This window comes from Bombina bombina, chromosome 1 (assembly GCF_027579735.1).
Source record: "Bombina bombina isolate aBomBom1 chromosome 1, aBomBom1.pri, whole genome shotgun sequence".
Lineage (NCBI taxonomy): Eukaryota > Metazoa > Chordata > Amphibia > Anura > Bombinatoridae > Bombina > Bombina bombina.
In genome coordinates, this window is record NC_069499.1 from 1,451,531,064 (window position 1) to 1,451,549,124 (window position 18,061).

General features: G+C 37.2%; 2 protein-coding genes across 2 annotated transcripts in view; one reads left to right on the forward strand and one right to left on the reverse strand.

Annotated features, from left to right (window-relative positions):
* Positions 1-9,283, reverse strand: RFNG (RFNG O-fucosylpeptide 3-beta-N-acetylglucosaminyltransferase). The gene is made up of 9 exons (XM_053705692.1): positions 9,205-9,283; positions 6,924-7,348; positions 5,043-5,091; positions 3,370-3,472; positions 3,130-3,283; positions 2,917-3,002; positions 2,672-2,837; positions 1,759-1,844; positions 1-1,667 (listed from the first exon to the last, which is right to left on the reverse strand). The coding sequence occupies exons 2-9, from the start codon at positions 7,293-7,295 to the stop codon at positions 1,589-1,591; spliced, it is 1,095 nt and encodes a 364-aa protein (XP_053561667.1). The 5' UTR covers positions 7,296-7,348; positions 9,205-9,283; the 3' UTR covers positions 1-1,588.
* Positions 9,250-18,061, forward strand: part of GPS1 (G protein pathway suppressor 1) — a 22,810-nt gene continuing 13,998 nt past the window's right edge. The window contains exons 1-7 of the mRNA XM_053705686.1: positions 9,250-9,387; positions 13,601-13,693; positions 14,468-14,649; positions 14,878-15,042; positions 15,464-15,599; positions 15,700-15,777; positions 16,251-16,311. Coding sequence (XP_053561661.1) covers positions 9,253-9,387; positions 13,601-13,693; positions 14,468-14,649; positions 14,878-15,042; positions 15,464-15,599; positions 15,700-15,777; positions 16,251-16,311 — 850 coding nt within the window. The 5' untranslated portion in view covers positions 9,250-9,252. The remainder of the gene's footprint in view (positions 9,388-13,600; positions 13,694-14,467; positions 14,650-14,877; positions 15,043-15,463; positions 15,600-15,699; positions 15,778-16,250; positions 16,312-18,061) is intronic.

Here is an 18,061-nt window from a genome sequence, read left to right on the forward strand (position 1 = left end):
TACTTTGTACAGATTCATATATTTTTGCATGAAAACAATGTAAAAGATGTTACATTTAAAGACAAATTGCATAATGTATAATCAGTTATTTTTTTACATTGGCTGAAACAAACTATTCCTACAGCTTTACTTGTAGATAGTGATAAACGGAAACAAAGGACAATTACCGTGGACAAAACACACATGCTATAATTTGTAAGACCATGTAATATTAATACTAATAACTGCAACTATATGCGTTTAAAGAGACAGTAAACTCTGACATTTTTTCTCAAATTTTGTACATGCCATATTTGTTCACTATGAGTTTAATTAAGCATTTTTACTAAATATGTATAATAACTAGTACACAATATTTGCAAAGATTAGCTCCATGGATTATTACCTAGCTGCCCACACCTCCGGTATGTTTTATTTAAAGTTTTTGTTAATATCCAATTTAAAATAAATACAGATTGCGCTGTTTGTGCCAGTTGCGCAAGCACTCTTCTATACATCATCAGTCCTGGCTTCCCTGTGCTGTGGTTTATGCGCAACTTTCTACGCTCACAGCATAATATACTGTAGATGAAACGACCAATGCAGCTATAGGGCCCTGTTAAGAGAAGCGCGGGCTACTACAGGGCATGCACTTTCTATATTTTAAGCGAGCTTCGGTGGGAGGAAAAGGAGGCATGCATATAAAATACTGTAGGCTAAACAAACAAAGTATATCTTCTCCCAAGTAAGGTGCGGCTTAGGGGGGTGGGAGAAGTATGAATCTATAACGGTTCTATGGCAAAAAGGAAGTTCAATTTTAATATATAGTCTTTTAAAAAATAATTATGCAAGTGACTTTTGAAACAAAAGTAACACATGGAAACTTTAGAAATCTGTAAAATTTACTGACCCTTTAACCATCACAAATTAGTTAAATACATAGGTAAAGTATTGCTCAGAGCTGCAGAGAACTACTGGTTCAGTGTGTGTGTGTATATATATATATATATATATATATATAAAAAAAAAACAGGATCAGAAACATCCCTAGAGATAGAGGTGATAGTGCATATTGATATACAGTATATGGGGCATAAATTTCCCCTCTACTCAAGCATTTATATTCAGTAAAGCTGATCTGACAAAGAGCCCTTGATAAAATTACCTAATGAAAGTGCTCGGGTGATTCAGCAAACTATCTGAATCTGGAAAGAATAGGCAGTCATGCTTTTGGGCTCAGGCAAGCACAAGCAGAGACAGGTAACAAAGATTGACAAACGGTTCTATCACAATTGTTTGACATATTCTGAAGAGTGAAATCAAGTCTCATGCTGAAAAAAACACTAGGAGTGGTGGCAGATTTACAGAAAGGTTACTACCAACAAACCAATAATGAAAGAGAGGTATCAGGTAAAGGACCATTATAAAATTACATTATAGCCAAGGAAAATTAAAATAAATAACCCGGGATTAAAAAAGAAAAAAAAATGACAATAGTAATTTAAGACGATTATGGGAATGAGTTAAATTGGCAATAGATGTAATATTGTGACGGTTTTGCAATGTTCATTCGAAGGAAGATCGTGGTATAAAATCTCAGAGCAACAGGTCATCTCACAGGTGACAGAGATTTCGGTTTAGGACACCAGCTTGTCTCGGGATACAAAAGGCAATGCACAGATTTGAATCTGCAAAGATTTATACAGTTTGTTAGCTGCCAGACTTTTCTCTATGCACTATATTAATTGCACACAGTAATACAAACATGAATGTACTCACCGAGTTGGATCTTGTTCAAGACTGAAATCTCCCTTGACCCTCACAACATTTCTTTTGTTCTCAGGACCTCCATAGCTAAGTGTGACCTACGTTTGAGAACAAGACAGTCACTCCCTTATTTGGAAACCACAGACTGTTCTCCAAAAGATGCAAAATATAAAAACAAACTTTTGGGGAACTGAAGTCAGTGAAATAAGTGTCTAAAAACTAGAACACATTTCACCTAAGGTTAAGTTAATGTAAAATCCTAAATTATTGTCATACCGTTAGGCACAGACAAGAAAATTGTCATTCGATTCGTTATAAAAACGATTGCTGAATATGTCCGCATTCAGCTATTTTCAGCAGCTTATTTATTAGTGTAAAATTGCAACACACAAGTATCTGTAAATCACTGTCTAAAAAAAGCACGCACAATTGCCCCATTCAACTACATGTAGCGTACTCCTGCGCTAGGTAAAGCAGCCAACAGCTTTAACTAGCGCGGGAGCTCACTACATGTAGACGAATGGTGTAATCAAGCGTGCTATGATTAGACAGTGAGCCTGTGATGTTAAGAAAAAAACTGCAGCACTGAAGAGGATGGCTCTGCTTACAAAGTATGTATAGTTTTAGCTTTCAAATTAGGTACTTTGAAAAACCATTTTATACAAAAGGCTATCCTTATGTTACATAATTCTGCACATGATTCACGCCGTTAGGACGTTTCATGCTGTCCTAACATTGTTGGGCTTTAACGCCAAAGGACATAATAGAAAGTCCTACCTAATATGGTGTCCTGCAGCCTTCCTCTTCTGCGTAATCAAGAATCGGACTGGGGGTGCCTAGTAGCGTAGGCGGTCCCCCATGATCCCAGCCTTGAAACCATGTGATCACATTAATTTTTTCAGCAAGTGTTTATATTGGAACTGACCTGTTGCAGCAGAGTATCAGATGACAGCTTCTGCAGGTTTTCCAGGTGTGAATGGAACAGGTTACTGTGCCGCATCTTAACCTCCAACAGCCCTTCAATAATGTACCCTATTGTGCAGTCATCTGGAAGACGAACCTTCTCTGCTGTGCTTATAAAGTTTCCCATACTAAAAACAGAACATGTGTATCAACCCCTAATTGATTACCCATCAGAAGAAAAAAAATATATAAATACAAGTGATGTACCTGGCCCATGGACTCATTTTCAGAGCAAGGCCTCGACTGATACAGAACCCAGCACCTCCTGTGGCAAACCAGAACTTCAGAGAAACCTGTTACGTTAAGCCAGAAAGACAACTCAGTATTAGTACACACTCATTTTATACTTGGAATGTGCTTCTAACACAGGCCATCCCAAATAACAACTCTTGTAGCTCAGGATAAGATTCCACCTCTCACCGAACCATCTCCTTTCACTCTGTCCGGGGTTTCCACTGGATGATCTAGACTTGGTCTCCCCACATAAATGTCTGTGCTTGGTGAGAATGCAGACAGCAGTTCCAGGAGTGCTTTCAGGTTCAAGTAATTGTCATCGTCCAAGTGACAGAACCACCTGTATTGTAAGAACACAAAAAAGTCATGTTGTGTGTCTATCGCCCCCTTGGTCCACAGTAAAATATTCCATATATTTTTACTTACTTTTTGGCTGACAAGACAAACTTATCATATTCCACAGCCATCTTGCAGCAGAGTGCTTGCCGTGTATGTACTGCAGAGCAGTTTGTGTTCACCATCTGATTCCCTGTAGAGAGATACAGCTTCAGCTGGGAATCAGGTAACAGTATCAACTTTATTAAACGATCTCTAGAGCAAAAATATTTAAATTCTGAGGAACTAACCACACACATTTCTAGGAACCAGACTAGCATTTTCTCTATACTTGATATACCATATATGCTGCTCATATTTTTTGAATACTCTTTTCCACATTCCTATACTTGTACAAGAACTAGTTCCAATACCCTCTATAAAGTTGCAAAGATTGATGTCTTCCTATATTTAGTTACTTTACCTATCGGCATTACTCCTTTGCCGGGGTTAAACATAGATTTACAGGGTCAATACTGCTAAATATTACATGTTATGATAAATTAAAGCATATATATTTTTTCTCATTATAATAGCCCTTTAATTTGTTTGGAGTGTGGAGCAGCTGCGGAGAGATTAAAAGCAACATTCCAATGAAGTCCCCTGCATTAGTGTATAAGAGAATAATTCTCATACCCATTATTAAAATCTAGTCTAAAATAAACTTTCATGATTCAGATAGGGCATGTCATTTTAAACAACTTTCCAATTTACTTTTATCACCAATTTTGTTTTGTTCTCTTGGTATTCTTAGTTGAAAGCTAAACCTAGGAGGTTCATATGCTTATTTCTTAGACTTTGAAGGCTATTTCTTATCTGAATGCATTTTGACAGGTTTTTCTCCACTAGAAGGTGATAGTTCATGCGTTTCATATAGATAACATTGTGCTCATGCACGTGGAGTTACCCAGGAGTCAGCACTGATTGGCTAAAATGCAAGTCTGTCAAAAGAATTGAAATAAGGCGGCAGTTTGCAAAAGCTTAGATACAAGATAATCACAGAGGTAAAAAGTGTATTAAAGTGATGGTAAATTCAACAACAGTGTTTATCGGCAATCACTCTAACTACAAAAATTACTATGAGTTTCATTCATCAAAAGTTTTAAAAACAAACTTACTGGTTTATACTAAACAAAACTGCTCAGATTCTATTGTGCGCTTCGTCAGCCCCGCCACGTGTTTCCCGTGGTCCAATCACAATTGTGGCATTTTGGTATATTTGCTTTTAGGGGGAAAAAAAATGTATCTTTTGGGCTTGCGTGAGTCAGTTTCTCACCAGCAGGACCGCTCTCTACCGCACTGTGAAAAAAATCAAGGAAGGGCACGGAGGCGGAGCTAACGAATGCCAGAATTAAAAAGTATGAATAAAATTATATAAATATATAGTTGTAATTAAAAAAAATAAACTTAGCGACTTTGGCACTGATCATCTATATAAACATAATCCGTGACCTTAAACCATAAAAATTACCATCACTTTAATATAACTGTGTTGGTTATGCAAAACATTGTTTTAAAATAATAAAAATTCTGGTGTAGACTGTCCTTTTAATTAATAAAAAAATATATATATGGAATTTGTTTTCTACACAAGAAAGATATTTAGACAGAAACAATTCCATTCTTGGTAAAGACTATATATATATTAAACGCCTCTATGTAGCAATCTGATGGGTTTGTTTTTTTTTATTAATAAATAAAAAAAAAATTTTTTAATATAGTACCTGCTATTTTACGTAGTTCCTGGTCTTCCCAGTCTGTGAATATAAATGTCTGTTGAACGGAAAAAATTACATTAAAAGTAATGCAACTAGTAAAACCACTGCAATCACAATACCTTCAGCATATATCACCACTTTACTCGCACTTCAAGGAAATATAAGCAATGCAATGATGCACCAACACATACCATATATGGGAACTACCCACACAACCCTCATATACCCCGACATCTGACTGTCACACACAATGACCTCATACATCCCCATATTCCATACCAGCTCACTACCCATGATGCTCTTGGAGTCATACTCTTAGTAACCCATAAAAAGGCACTAGCAGGTGAGAGCATAGTGTGGAAAAAGACATAAGTATACACCATCTTTATTGTCTAACCAATATCTTGCAAGATTTTATAGTAAAGTTTCTTAAACTAAGGAGGGAAATAACATGACTGTGCCTGCACGTGCCAGATGCACTCTCACTTTTGCAAGTCCCAGGAATAGCACTCCGACTGGCTGCTTAAAGTCACTTTACAATGGGATGCGGCTACTGAGGAAATTTTGAGGTAAAATACTTTTCTTTTTTACATTGTGATGTTCAGGTGATATTTTCTAGTCCTCTTTTCGCAGCTATGCTGCATCACTTCCAATTGCTTCAACATTTGGGTATCATACTTCTTTAAAGTGATGGTAAATACTAGCTTTTTTTTTAAAATGCTAGGATTTCCCAGTGCAACAAATAAATGGGACTTTCAGTCATTCAGTCCTTTATTTGTCTGCAGCATATGCCGCGTTGAGTGCCTGAGGCCGCCCACGGCATAACGCTAATTTTCAGTGAGGTGATCTTAGCCAATAGTGTGCTAGCTATCCGGCATAATGACAACTGGCCCACACAGCTATTGGCTAAGATTTGGAAACATAATCTCATTGAATAAATAGCGTTCTGTTGCAGGCGGCCTGAGGCGCTCAGCGCTATATACACTACAGGCAAATAAAGGAAGTTTCAGTACTATTTTATACTTCATGACTGAAAGTGTCATTTATTTGTTGCACCGCTAAATCTTAGCTTTTCACAAACGCTAGGATTTACCATCAACTGAAGCTAAATATTATGTTAACTTATGCAATTAATTTGTGCTTTGGATAGCTTAAAGAGAAACATTAAACCCAAATTAATTTTGTTCATGATACAGATAGAGCACACAATTTTAAACAGATTTTCCATTTACTTCTGTTATCAAATGTGCGTCATTCTCTTGGTATCCTTTGTTGAAGAAGTAGCAATGCTCTACTGGGAGCTAGCTGAGCATATAAAGTGAGCCAGAGACAAGAGACATGTGTGCAGTCACATATCTACATATTCATTGTTGCTCCTGAGCCTAATTAAGTATGCTTTCAGCTAAGGACACCAAGAAAACTTAGCAAATTAGATAACAGAAGTAAATTTGAAAGTTGTTTAAAAAATAATGACCTGCTCTACCGGAATCATGAATGTTTAATTTTGACTTTACTGTCCCTTTAAGTGACAAGATATAGCCACCCAGAGTTGGCAAAGTTTTCTTGGAATCAACAGCCAATGATTGACAAATCACATAAATCAGAGAGCTACAGCTACTAAAATCGTAGGCCTATCACCACCATGATAGATCTTACACACTATCTATATTAATTACAGCTAGACATATGACTACAAGTAACTGCGGCAAACAACATCCACAAGTCATGTCTTGGGTCAGTCATATTGACATCTGCAAGGCAGTACTGTCCCGCTCTAAAAAGCACACAACTCACTACAGAATTGTTTCAACAATCAACCCTTCCCCTGTCACTCAAACTACTCGATACTTCCCACTCTCAGATTTGTGCTAACACCAAACACATCACCTGCTCCTTTGCTTGAGAGATCCAGGTTTGCATGAGGAGGCCCAGGCGGCTCTTGTGATATTTCTTTGTGGTTTTCACTGCAATAAATATATCCTTTATCTGTAGTGTGTCTCTTACTAAGGGCTGACCCTCTAGCCCAGTTCCAAGCACAGACTTTACATCCACACTGTTGTTTTTCCATCCTGTAGAATAGCCAGTCTTGTGGTCTCCCTGTGGCGTTGGCTCTGTGAAACTGTGTGTTAGATTGCAAGCAGGAAGACAATGTGGCTGAGGAAAATCATGCTGCTTCCAGGGAATGAAGAGGAAGAGGGCAGCACAAGATAGAGACAGCAGGAAGCAGGTCTTACTGAGCCCAACGCAAGAGATCGTCATCCTTTAGCCCTCAGGGGCAGGACTGTGACCAGCCAGATTATACATTGCAGGCACTGAAAGGACAGATAGAGTGGTCACCCATGGGGGATGCTGATCTCCTCACATACACAGTCCCATGCCAAAATACCTCTTAAATACCCCATTAACTACCAACATATTATTACTTTACATACCCCTAAAAAGTAGCACCCTCAAACATAACCTGCTACCAAAACACCAACTACAAAGGTACCTCTGACTTATCAAGGAAGCTACCAATATTTATCTAGCACTAAAGAAAGAACAATAGTATTAGTGACATTTATTACTGTGAGCTATAAGTAAAATAAATTGTGCAGCCAGTTTATAACTGTTGGCATTAGCTGTGGAGTACTAGATAGTTTGTTGCTACTGTAATTTGTGTTTGATGAACACTAAGGAGACTGTTGTAGAACAGTGGATGCGTGTGACTGTAACCACTTGGCAGTTTGTGGTGTAACAGTGTGATGTATAACTATGGGACACTGTACATTATGGGAGGCTGTACATTAGTGTGAGTGGGTTATTTTAGTGTGTTAAATTTTCATTGAATGTGAGGAGTGTTATTTTTGTTTAGGATGGTTATGTATGAATGCAGTTATTTTGCAGTACTCCAGTGAATTTACTGTCTGTGGAAATTCTATGTTGACAACAGGAATTTTACACCCCAAAATATCACCCAACGTTGTCCCTGTGGAAATAAATACTGCAGTTTTGTTCACAGACCATTTTTACAGTAAAATAAAACTTTGTGGCTGTGTTTGAAAGTGTTAAGTGCAGTATGTGGCTGTGTTTGAAAGTGTTAGTGCAGTATGTGGCTGTGTTTGAAAGTGTTAGTGCAGTATGTGGCTGTGTTTGAAAGTGTTAGTGCAGTATGTGGCTGTGTTTGAAAGTGTTAGTGCAGTATGTGGCTGTGTTTGAAAGTGTTAGTGCAGTATGTGGCTGTGTTTGAAAGTGTTAGTGCAGTAAGTGGCTGTGTTTGAAAGTGTTAGTGCAGTAAGTGGCTGTGTTTGAAAGTGTTAGTGCAGTATGTGGCTGTGTTTGAAAGTGTTAGTGCAGTATGTGGCTGTGTTTGAAAGTGTTAGTGCAGTATGTGGCTGTGTTTGAAAGTGTTAGTGCAGTATGTGGCTGCGTTTGAAAGTGTTAGTGCAGTATGTGGCTGCGTTTGAAAGTGTTAGTGCAGTATGTGGCTGCGTTTGAAAGTGTTAGTGCAGTATGTGGCTGCGTTTGAAAGTGTTAGTGCAGTATGTGGCTGTGTTTGAAAGTGTTAGTGCAGTATGTGGCTGTGTTTGAAAGTGTTAGTGCAGTATGTGGCTGTGTTTGAAAGTGTTAGTGCAGTATGTGGCTGTGTTTGAAAGTGTTAGTGCAGTAAGTGGCTGTGTTTGAAAGTGTTAGTGCAGTAAGTGGCTGTGTTTGAAAGTGTTAGTGCAGTAAGTGGCTGTGTTTGAAAGTGTTAGTGCAGTAAGTGGCTGTGTTTGAAAGTGTTAGTGCAGTATGTGGCTGTGTTTGAAAGTGTTAGTGCAGTAAGTGGCTGTGTTTGAAAGTTTTAGTGCAGTATGTGGCTGTGTTTGAAAGTTTTAGTGCAGTAAGTGTCTGTGTTTTGGTGACATTACATGAGATAAAACAGTGTCAGTAGGATGAGTTACTATGGGCTAGAAGGGAGTATGAGGACAGAGGGGCATTAAGAGACGGAGTTATGCACTCGGGAGTCTGCCATACAACACTGTATGTGGGCACAGTATGGAACGTGCAGCGCTAAAAAAAATACCGGTGTGGTAGTGTCTGGCTTTGTGATATAACACTGTTACTATATGTGTGAATGTAGACACAAAGGATACGGCTGTATAACAGCGAAGCGTATCCCCACCGGGCTAGATCACGTGATTCTTACCCTCCGGTGTTGCCCTCACCGCTAAACTCTCGGGATTCGTCAATGCGCATGACGTCATCACGCAAACCATCCAATGATGCCGGAAGTGTTTTGCTGCTGACCCGGAAGAGAACGGCTGGGGCCAGAGCTGGTGACAGGAGGAGGGGGAGGATGCCTTTGCCGGTGCAAGTGTTCAACCTGCAGGTCAGGGACGTATAAATATATGTAGTATGTCACCTTATGTAACATAAACTGCTTTTATGTTGTGTGTGGCTACCCTCAGTATGATGTGTGTATGAGGCATGGCAGTGTGTGTATGGCCAACGTTACTATGTGATCTGTAAACGTTACGGCTTCTAGATCATCGTGTTTTATTGTTCCCAGAGTTTTTGGTTTGTGCTCCGCGCTGGTACCATATTTAGGCAGAACTGTCAAGTCATATTATGAGACAGTGACACACAATTTGAGATCTGTTCCTCCCGTATGATCACCCAAGCTTAAAACTGTGCAGTAAGTTTGCATTTGTTATACTTAACATTTAATTGACCATAATAGTAAATAGCGACCCCCCAAACCTCCATAAGGTTAACTCCCGCAGTCAGGACCCAAAGAGCACTGCAGGTCCAGAGTGAAAACTGCTGCTGGAAATTTGTGTTCTCTTGGTGTCCTTTGTTGAAAAGCAGGTAGTCTGAGTGCACATGTCTAGAGCAGTATATGGTTGCAACATTGTAAGAAGGCTTTTAAGAATGTTATATAAGTGCAAGGGCACTAGATAGCAGCAATATTTACAGAACTGCTGCCATAGTGCCCCAGACACATGCACGCTACCTACCTAGATATGCTCTTCAACAAAGAATACCACAAAAGCAAATTTGATAATAGATGAATATTGAAAACCTTGTTTTAAAATTGTTAACGTGCTCTAGCGCTGCAGAATCTGTTGGCGCTCAACAAATAACTGATAATAATAATATTGGCATTTTCTGACCCTTTGCCCCTCCATCTTGCTGCAGTTTAGTGACTTATTGAGAGGTCACATTCGCTCTATACTTACTACAGAATGCGCATACCCAGGGTATTTTGTCCACAGTGTGTAACTTGCAACAGCAATGCACACACTGGCAAAGATTCTTTCTTCTGATATCAATCATTAACATCTTTTGACCACGTGTAAAAGATTGGATATTTTAAGACAATATAAATAAACAAAACATTTTAAATTATATGGTTTCTTGTGTGTCAGTATATTTTTAATTAAAGTCACTGAAAATAAAGTAATATTTAAATATAGCTATGCAAACTATGTATTATTAATAATCCTATATATGTGTATTTTTTTATATATATATATATATATATATATATATATATATATATATATATATATATATATATATATTGTTAAAAATTAAACTACAGTTGTAAACTAAATCCTATTTACTACACCCTTTCTTTCTGTAGTGTGATCTAATGTGCACACACATCAGGAAAACAATTTATATATGCACCGTTTGTTTATACGGTCGTGTTTTGCTGGAAATTGGGAGCACACGTCTATTGACAGCAATGGAAAGTACTGCACAACTTTACATTGACTGTGCTGGCTACTGAAATGTAAATGCAAAATTTTGAAAGGGGCAGGTAGCATTTGTTATTTATATACTTGCACTGTGTATTCAAAAAAAATACAGCAAAGACATTTTCTGAATGTAAAGTGGTATAATCTGTTTAGGTATCATCTTTCAGATGAAGTGACGTATCCTGGGGTTAATGTCCAGAGAAGAGAACAAGAATACAGCTGCAGTATTTCATACAGTATTGAGTTAATTTTGAAGTTCTGATGATGAGTTGTATTTTTATGTTTAAATGAGAAGTGATAGGGTATTTTAGGATACAAGGCTTGTGGTTGTATAAAGAGAGGGGTTTTGCCCTAGGTCTTAAACTGTACCTTTAATTTTAATTCTGACTTGAATTCTCGTATCATCTTCCATTATTCACCCACACATTTATAAAAAATATGTAACTTTATGATAACAGTAATGCACTATCTTATGAACACAACTATTTAGAATATTTTGTTTTTTTATTTTTGCTGTGCATACATACATGCAGTGTTTGATGCACCTTTTTATTTTTAAACTGGCAGTCTGTAAGTTTGCTTTTGCGATCCATTTATGACATAGTTCGACAAATACAGGGTACCGGGTTGCCATGGTGATTAGAAATTATAGTAGTCTGGTGCCCAGAAAAAAAAAATCTCATCTTTTTTTTATAGAAAGCTTCAGTACTACAGTTCAGAACTCCTGGATGGTTCTGAATTGTAGTACAGTAGCATTGAGGAATACTGGCTAGCAATAAGGGTGGCAAGTTTTTTGTGTGAATGAAGTGCAAATATAGCTTATTGAAGGCCGAAAGTGAACAATAGAAAAATGTTTATTTTGCTAAACTTACTTTTTTTAGAACTTCCATAAGGAGTAAACATAGTAACTTTTTTTGCATGTTGGAAAAAGAAATGGCTTTAACTTTTTATAGTATTGATTGACAATAACTTCTTGTTTTTGTGCAGTCTACAGCGGACTTTTCTTACAGTATTGATTGCTATCTGTGATGGTGTAATGTTGGTTTAGGCAGTATCTCTTAATAATAATGTTTCATGGGTTATAAATGTCTTATAATAGTGAAGTCTCAGTTAAAGCTGACATTTATTTACTTTTTATTTTGATTACACTGCTTGGCTAATTTTAGATTTGTTTTATTAATCAGCTTATTTTTCAATTTGAAACCTATGTTAGAGAATATGCTTTTTTTTTTGCCTTTCTAGGGAGCATGTTACAAGCAGAATTTTTTTTACACTCAAAATCAAAAGGTGTTTATAGCCCCTTTAAGAAATATGGTCAGACAAAGTGTTTGATCAATGTCTGACTTTGCTATGCATCATAGGACTGTTGTCTAATGCTGAGGGCCAAGTGATATTTAGATATTCCCCAATGTTTAGGGCAGAGGTTCATACACTTAATTTATGTTTATGGCAAGGAACATTGTTTATATATATCTCAAACTTGAGAGAACTGGAGCAGTTTGCTTAAGAAGAGTGGTTTGAAATCCCAGTCGAAAAGTGTAGAAATCTTATTCAGCGCTACAGAAAGCGCTTGATTGCAGTTACTGTCTCCAAAGGCTTTGCTATGAAATATTAGGTTAAGAGTACCACTATTTTTGTGTCATTTTCATTTGATTTACTGTTTAAAAGAATATGTGAAGTTTCTGTTCTATTACATTTGAAATAAAGAATGGTGGATATTAAATGGTTTTCAGTTTTTACGTAGTCCAGAGAAAATTGCTCATTTTTCTAAAAAAAAAATAAAAAGTGGAAAGGTTATCAATACTTTGGCCAGGTCTGTATGGAATAAGCTGAACATTGTGACACATTACTTGCCACTGCGGGGTTTGGCACAATTCCTCTGTGTTCAGCATTGCTGCCCCTGAGCAGGTAACAGACTAACTGCTCTTTTTTCCCTTTAGCTGATGAGCACTGTGTTAGGTACTGGGGATGCAGAGTATCAGGAAAGGATGACTGATAGCTGCACTCTCGAGTCCTCACCAGTGAAAAATCTTTACTGCGTCTCCCACATAAATAGGTTAGGCCACTGGGTTTTGTCTTATTTATCTGCTAAATCCTATATAAGGTACTGAATGAGGACTGGCCAAGGCATCTGTAACTTTATTCTCATTTCCTTTTTGTTTGCTGTGGGTTACTATTCCTTGCACAAATTGTATTCAGTGCAGTTTGCTGGAACAGGGAGTGTGTAATCACAGGAATCCTCTAAATAATGCATGTTATCAACAGTTAAAGGGACAGTCTAGTCCAAGATACACTTTCATGATTCAGATAGGGCATGCAATTTTAAACAATTTTCCAATTTACTTTTATCACCAATTTTGCTTTGTTCTCTTGGTATTCTTAGTTGAAAGCTAAACTTAGGAGGTTCATATGCTAATTTCTAAGCCCTTGAAGGCCACCTCTTCTCTCAGGGCATTTTGACAATTTTTCACCACTAGAGGGTGTTAGTTCATGAGTGTCATATAGATAACACTGTGCTCATGCATGTGGAGTTCCTATGAGCCAGCACTGATTGGCTAAAATGCATGTCTGTCAAAAGAACTGAAATAAGGGGGCAGTTTGCAGAGGCTTAGATACAAGATAATCACAGAGGTAAAACGTGTATTTATATAACTGTGTTGGTTATGCAATACTAGGGAATCTGGTAATAAAGGGATTATCTATCTTTTAAAACAAAAATTCTGGGGTAGACTGTCCCTTTAATGTGTAATTCATGCACATTACTTTTTCTGTTCTGTAGAGACCTGGGATGTTCACACTTTACAGGTTCATGTTCTGACTATGTACTTTTTCCAACAGGGTGCTGTGGAACCTATGCAGATTGATGCTGACCCTCAGGATGACCAGCAGAATGTGCCTGATGTCAATTATGTGGTGGAGAATCCAACACTGGTAAGTTCTAACAAATTCATTGACGATACACGATTCCCATATTGTATAAATCTAAGGAGGAGACCTGAAACATATATACTTCACCATTGTCACAGTATTAAAGGGACATGATACCTAAATGTTAAAGCATTTAAAAGTGATGCAGCATAGCTCTAAAAAGCTGACTGGAATGTCACCTGAACATCTCTATGTAAAAATAAAGATATTTTACCTCAGAAAATATTCACACCCTACTGTAAAGAGACTTTACAGTAAAGAGTGTGCATCTGGCATGTGCAGACACAGTCATGTTATTTTCCTATTCAGTTTAAGGAACGTTACTATCTCATGAGATTGCAGCAAAGCAATGCATGACCTCAGCACTGCTGATGCTGATTGGCTATTGTTTTGGGGTTTTTTGTTTTCTTTTTTCCCAGCTTGCAGCTGGACATTAGATGAAGTAGAACTGTTCACACAGCACTTACTCTGGTGAGCTGAAGAAATTGTGAGGTAAAATATCTTCCTTTTTACATAGAGATGTTCAGGTGATATTTTAATGTCAGCTTTTTACAGTTATGTTGCATCACTTTCAAGTGATTTAGCATATGAGTATTATGTCCCTTTAAGTAAATGGCTGTATGTGCAGACAATTTATGGAGGGCACATTTTTATTTGATTGTGTGAAGGGTAATATGTTTCTTCTTTAATGAGTTGAAGGCTTAGTGTGTAGCACATGGCAGTGATTGTGTGATTAGTGCCATCGTTTTTACCACTTGTGTTTCTTCATTTCTCCAGGATCTTGAGCAATATGCCTCCAGCTACAGTGGCCTCATGCGCATTGAGAGACTACAGTTCATTGCTGACCGATGCCCACAGCTGAGGGTTGACGCCCTGAAGATGGCATTGTCCTTTGTGCAGAGAACATTCAATGTAGATGTATATGAGGAGATCCATCGCAAACTAACAGAAGCCTCAAGGTAGAAAAACACATTAGATATGTGTAAAGGATTCATTTCTAATAGAAACTTAATTGCAGTGCTATACAGATTTCTGGTCTTTGTAATGGACTCTTTGAATGTTTGTGTCTGGTTTGTCTTACTCAGAATCTTGCTCACCTCTTCTGCCCTTTCACCTTTAATCTTTTTTTTCCTGTCTCTTCCCTCTCTTTGTTGATGAAACTCTCAAATATTCATTCACTGCCTTAGGGATCTGCAAAATGCCCCAGATGCTGTACCTGAAGGTTCAATGGACCCACCCCCACTAGATACTGCCTGGGTAGAGGCAACACGCAAGAAGGCACTTCTGAAACTTGAAAAACTTGACACAGACCTGAAGAATTATAAAGGGAATTCCATTAAAGAAAGCATAAGGTGAAAGCCATGAAACAAATTCTACTAAAGATCAGTACAGTGTAATGTGTATGGCATCAACATGGAATGAATGGATCTGAGTACAATAAAGATTAGGAGGGTGGTGTCAGCAACAGAACTTAAGCATTATGTATATGAATGGGTAGAGGCATCTTAGATGAGACTTCAAAAGTATGGGAAGAACTGGAGTCCAGGAGGTACCAAAGCAGGTGGAGTTATCCAGGGTGTGATAAGACAGCTTGGTCCAGATGAGAATTGAAAGAACTGAAAGAATAACAATATAATTGGGGCCTTGATTAATAAGACAGTATGAGGGATGAGTTAACTTGAGGATGATAGCTATAGAAGGTGAAATACTGCGTGTGTTTCCTGTAAGTGTTGAATAACTATAATGTGGCACCTAATATATTTTATTCTGTAGGAGGGGTCATGATGATTTGGGTGATCATTATTTGGACTGCGGGGACCTAAGCAATGCTCTAAAGTGCTACTCACGGGCCCGAGATTACTGTACCAGTGCTAAACATGTAATAAATATGTGCTTGAATGTCATAAAGGTGGGTCTGACCATATTATGTTACATAACTATATCTGCTCCATATTCGTTACAGAAACTAATTGGCTTTTTCTATTCTTGCTGGTGTCACATTATTACAGGTTAGTGTGTACCTTCAGAACTGGTCACATGTCCTCAGTTATGTCAGTAAAGCAGAGTCAACACCTGAAATTGCAGAGGTGAGATCCATATTACATAAGTACTAACCTATTTTACTACATTGCTCCTATGTAACCTCCCCCTCCTGTAGAATGATTATCTCTAGCTATCATCTTCTCTCCTTATGCCACTTTCCTTGTTGCACCTTACTTGGCATGATTTACCTGCCCACTCACACACCCATTTTCTACTACTTTCTCTTCCCCTCCCTCCACACTCCTAACCATCCCTTGATATATCCCCCTTAATACGAATCATCTAGGTTGTTTAACATTCGATCCTATCTAACACAGAGCTACAAGTGGGGCTTTTTTATTCTCTAACTCTGCACCTCTCTTATCCCAATTCCATAGCCTCTCCCTTGTCCCTCTGTTATCTATTTCTGTGCTGCAGTTTATCTGCAGTCTGGCCTAGTAGTCAGGTTCTGGATTCATGGCTCACAACAAGGTTTACTATTTCGCTTTTTTTTTTTTTTTTCTTTTGTTATTTTCAGCAAAGAGGAGAACGGGACAGCCAGACACAGTCTGTATTAACCAAGTTAAAGTGTGCAGCTGGTAAGTTCCCACAGCTATGCAAAATTTCAGAGCACTTGTGGGGTATTGGGTGCAAAATATTGTCAATGTGGGAATGGTCAGTGAGATAGTACAAATGAACATTGCTATTAAAGACTTGATCAGGTTAACTTAAAATGGACCGCTTACATCATTACAGACAAATACAGGGATACCCTTGAGGTCAATATCCACAAATAATGTTGCGAGAGTTCTCCCTTTCAGACAATGAGCAATGGATAAAGCTTTTACGTTCGGTATTATCTCTGTTTATATCCTTTCCTGGATCTTAAGTTTCATATACATTTGTCAATACCGGATTTAAATGGACGCAACTTTTTAAGGAATATGAAACGCAAAATTTTACTTTAACGATTCAGATAGAGAATACAATTTTAAACAACTTTCCAATTTACTTCTATCATCTATTTTGCTTCATTATTTTGTTATCCTTTGTTGAAGAAACAGCAATTACACATGGCTGTGCCAATAGCAGGAGGCAGATATGTGCAGCCACCAGTCAGCAGCTTCTAAGCCTACCTAGGTATTCTTTCCAACAAAGGATACCAAGAGAACAAAACAAATTTGATAATAGAAATAAATAGGAAAGTTGATTAAAATGGTATGCTCTATCTGAACCATGATATAAATATTTTGGGTTTGTCCATTTAACCATCTTTTACACAAAAATAAATAAATTATACATTTAAAGCAGGGTGGATTTGATTTGAATCATGATTGAAATCACTAGACATTAAGACTCAATTTAAATCATGGTTTTCTATATAAAGGTTTCATTTTTAGAATAACAACTTTTCAGATTATTTTACCAGTAATATCAGAAAATGACTAATTTAGTTATATTAACATTAGAAAAACATAGATAATTATGAAATTATTGAGAGGTGAACTGTCTCCAGTTTAATAGGTTAATCATTCATATTTGATCAACTTTTCTGTTTATTATTAACTTTATTAGAAGGAGAAAAATAATCATTACCATAATAATAACAATTTCAATAGTTGTATTCAACTAAAGAAACATAATCATTAACTTAATAATAAGAATTTAGATGTTTTATTTAGCTAAAACAATAACATTATAGTTTTCATTTTCATTTTTACTGCTTGCCCCTCCCTCGTCACACTTAGGTCCTTGTGCAGATCTATTCCACTCCAAACAATCTTCTATACATTGAGCTTGATTCTGAGTACATAAAATTGCAGGGGAACAACAGTATTAAAGGGACAGTAAAGTCAAAATGAAACCTTCATGATTCAGATAAAACATTTAATTTTAAACAACATTCCAATGTACTTCTATTATCTAATTTGCGTCACTCTCTTGGTATCCTTTGTTAAAAAGCATTCCTAGCTAGACTCAGGAGCAGAAATGCACTACTGGGCGCTAGTTGCTTATTGGTGGCTGTACATATATTCTTCTTGTAATTGGCTCACATAATGTATCCCAGTAGCGCATTCAACCAAAGAGAATAAAGCAAATTTGATAATAGTAAATCTGAAAGTTTTGGTTTATTTAAATTATAAAATAAAAATAAAAATTGTGTTTATGTCCCTTTAAGGTCTATTTTAACTTTGTATGTTTACTTTATAACTTTCTTTTTCTGTGAAGAAACATTTTTGCAGTTTAGAGAACTACAGAATCATGTGCTAATATCTTCTAACAAAAACTGCCTAAATAATGTTACAGAAACCTCTGAGATAGCACGACATTGTGAATGGATTCATTGAA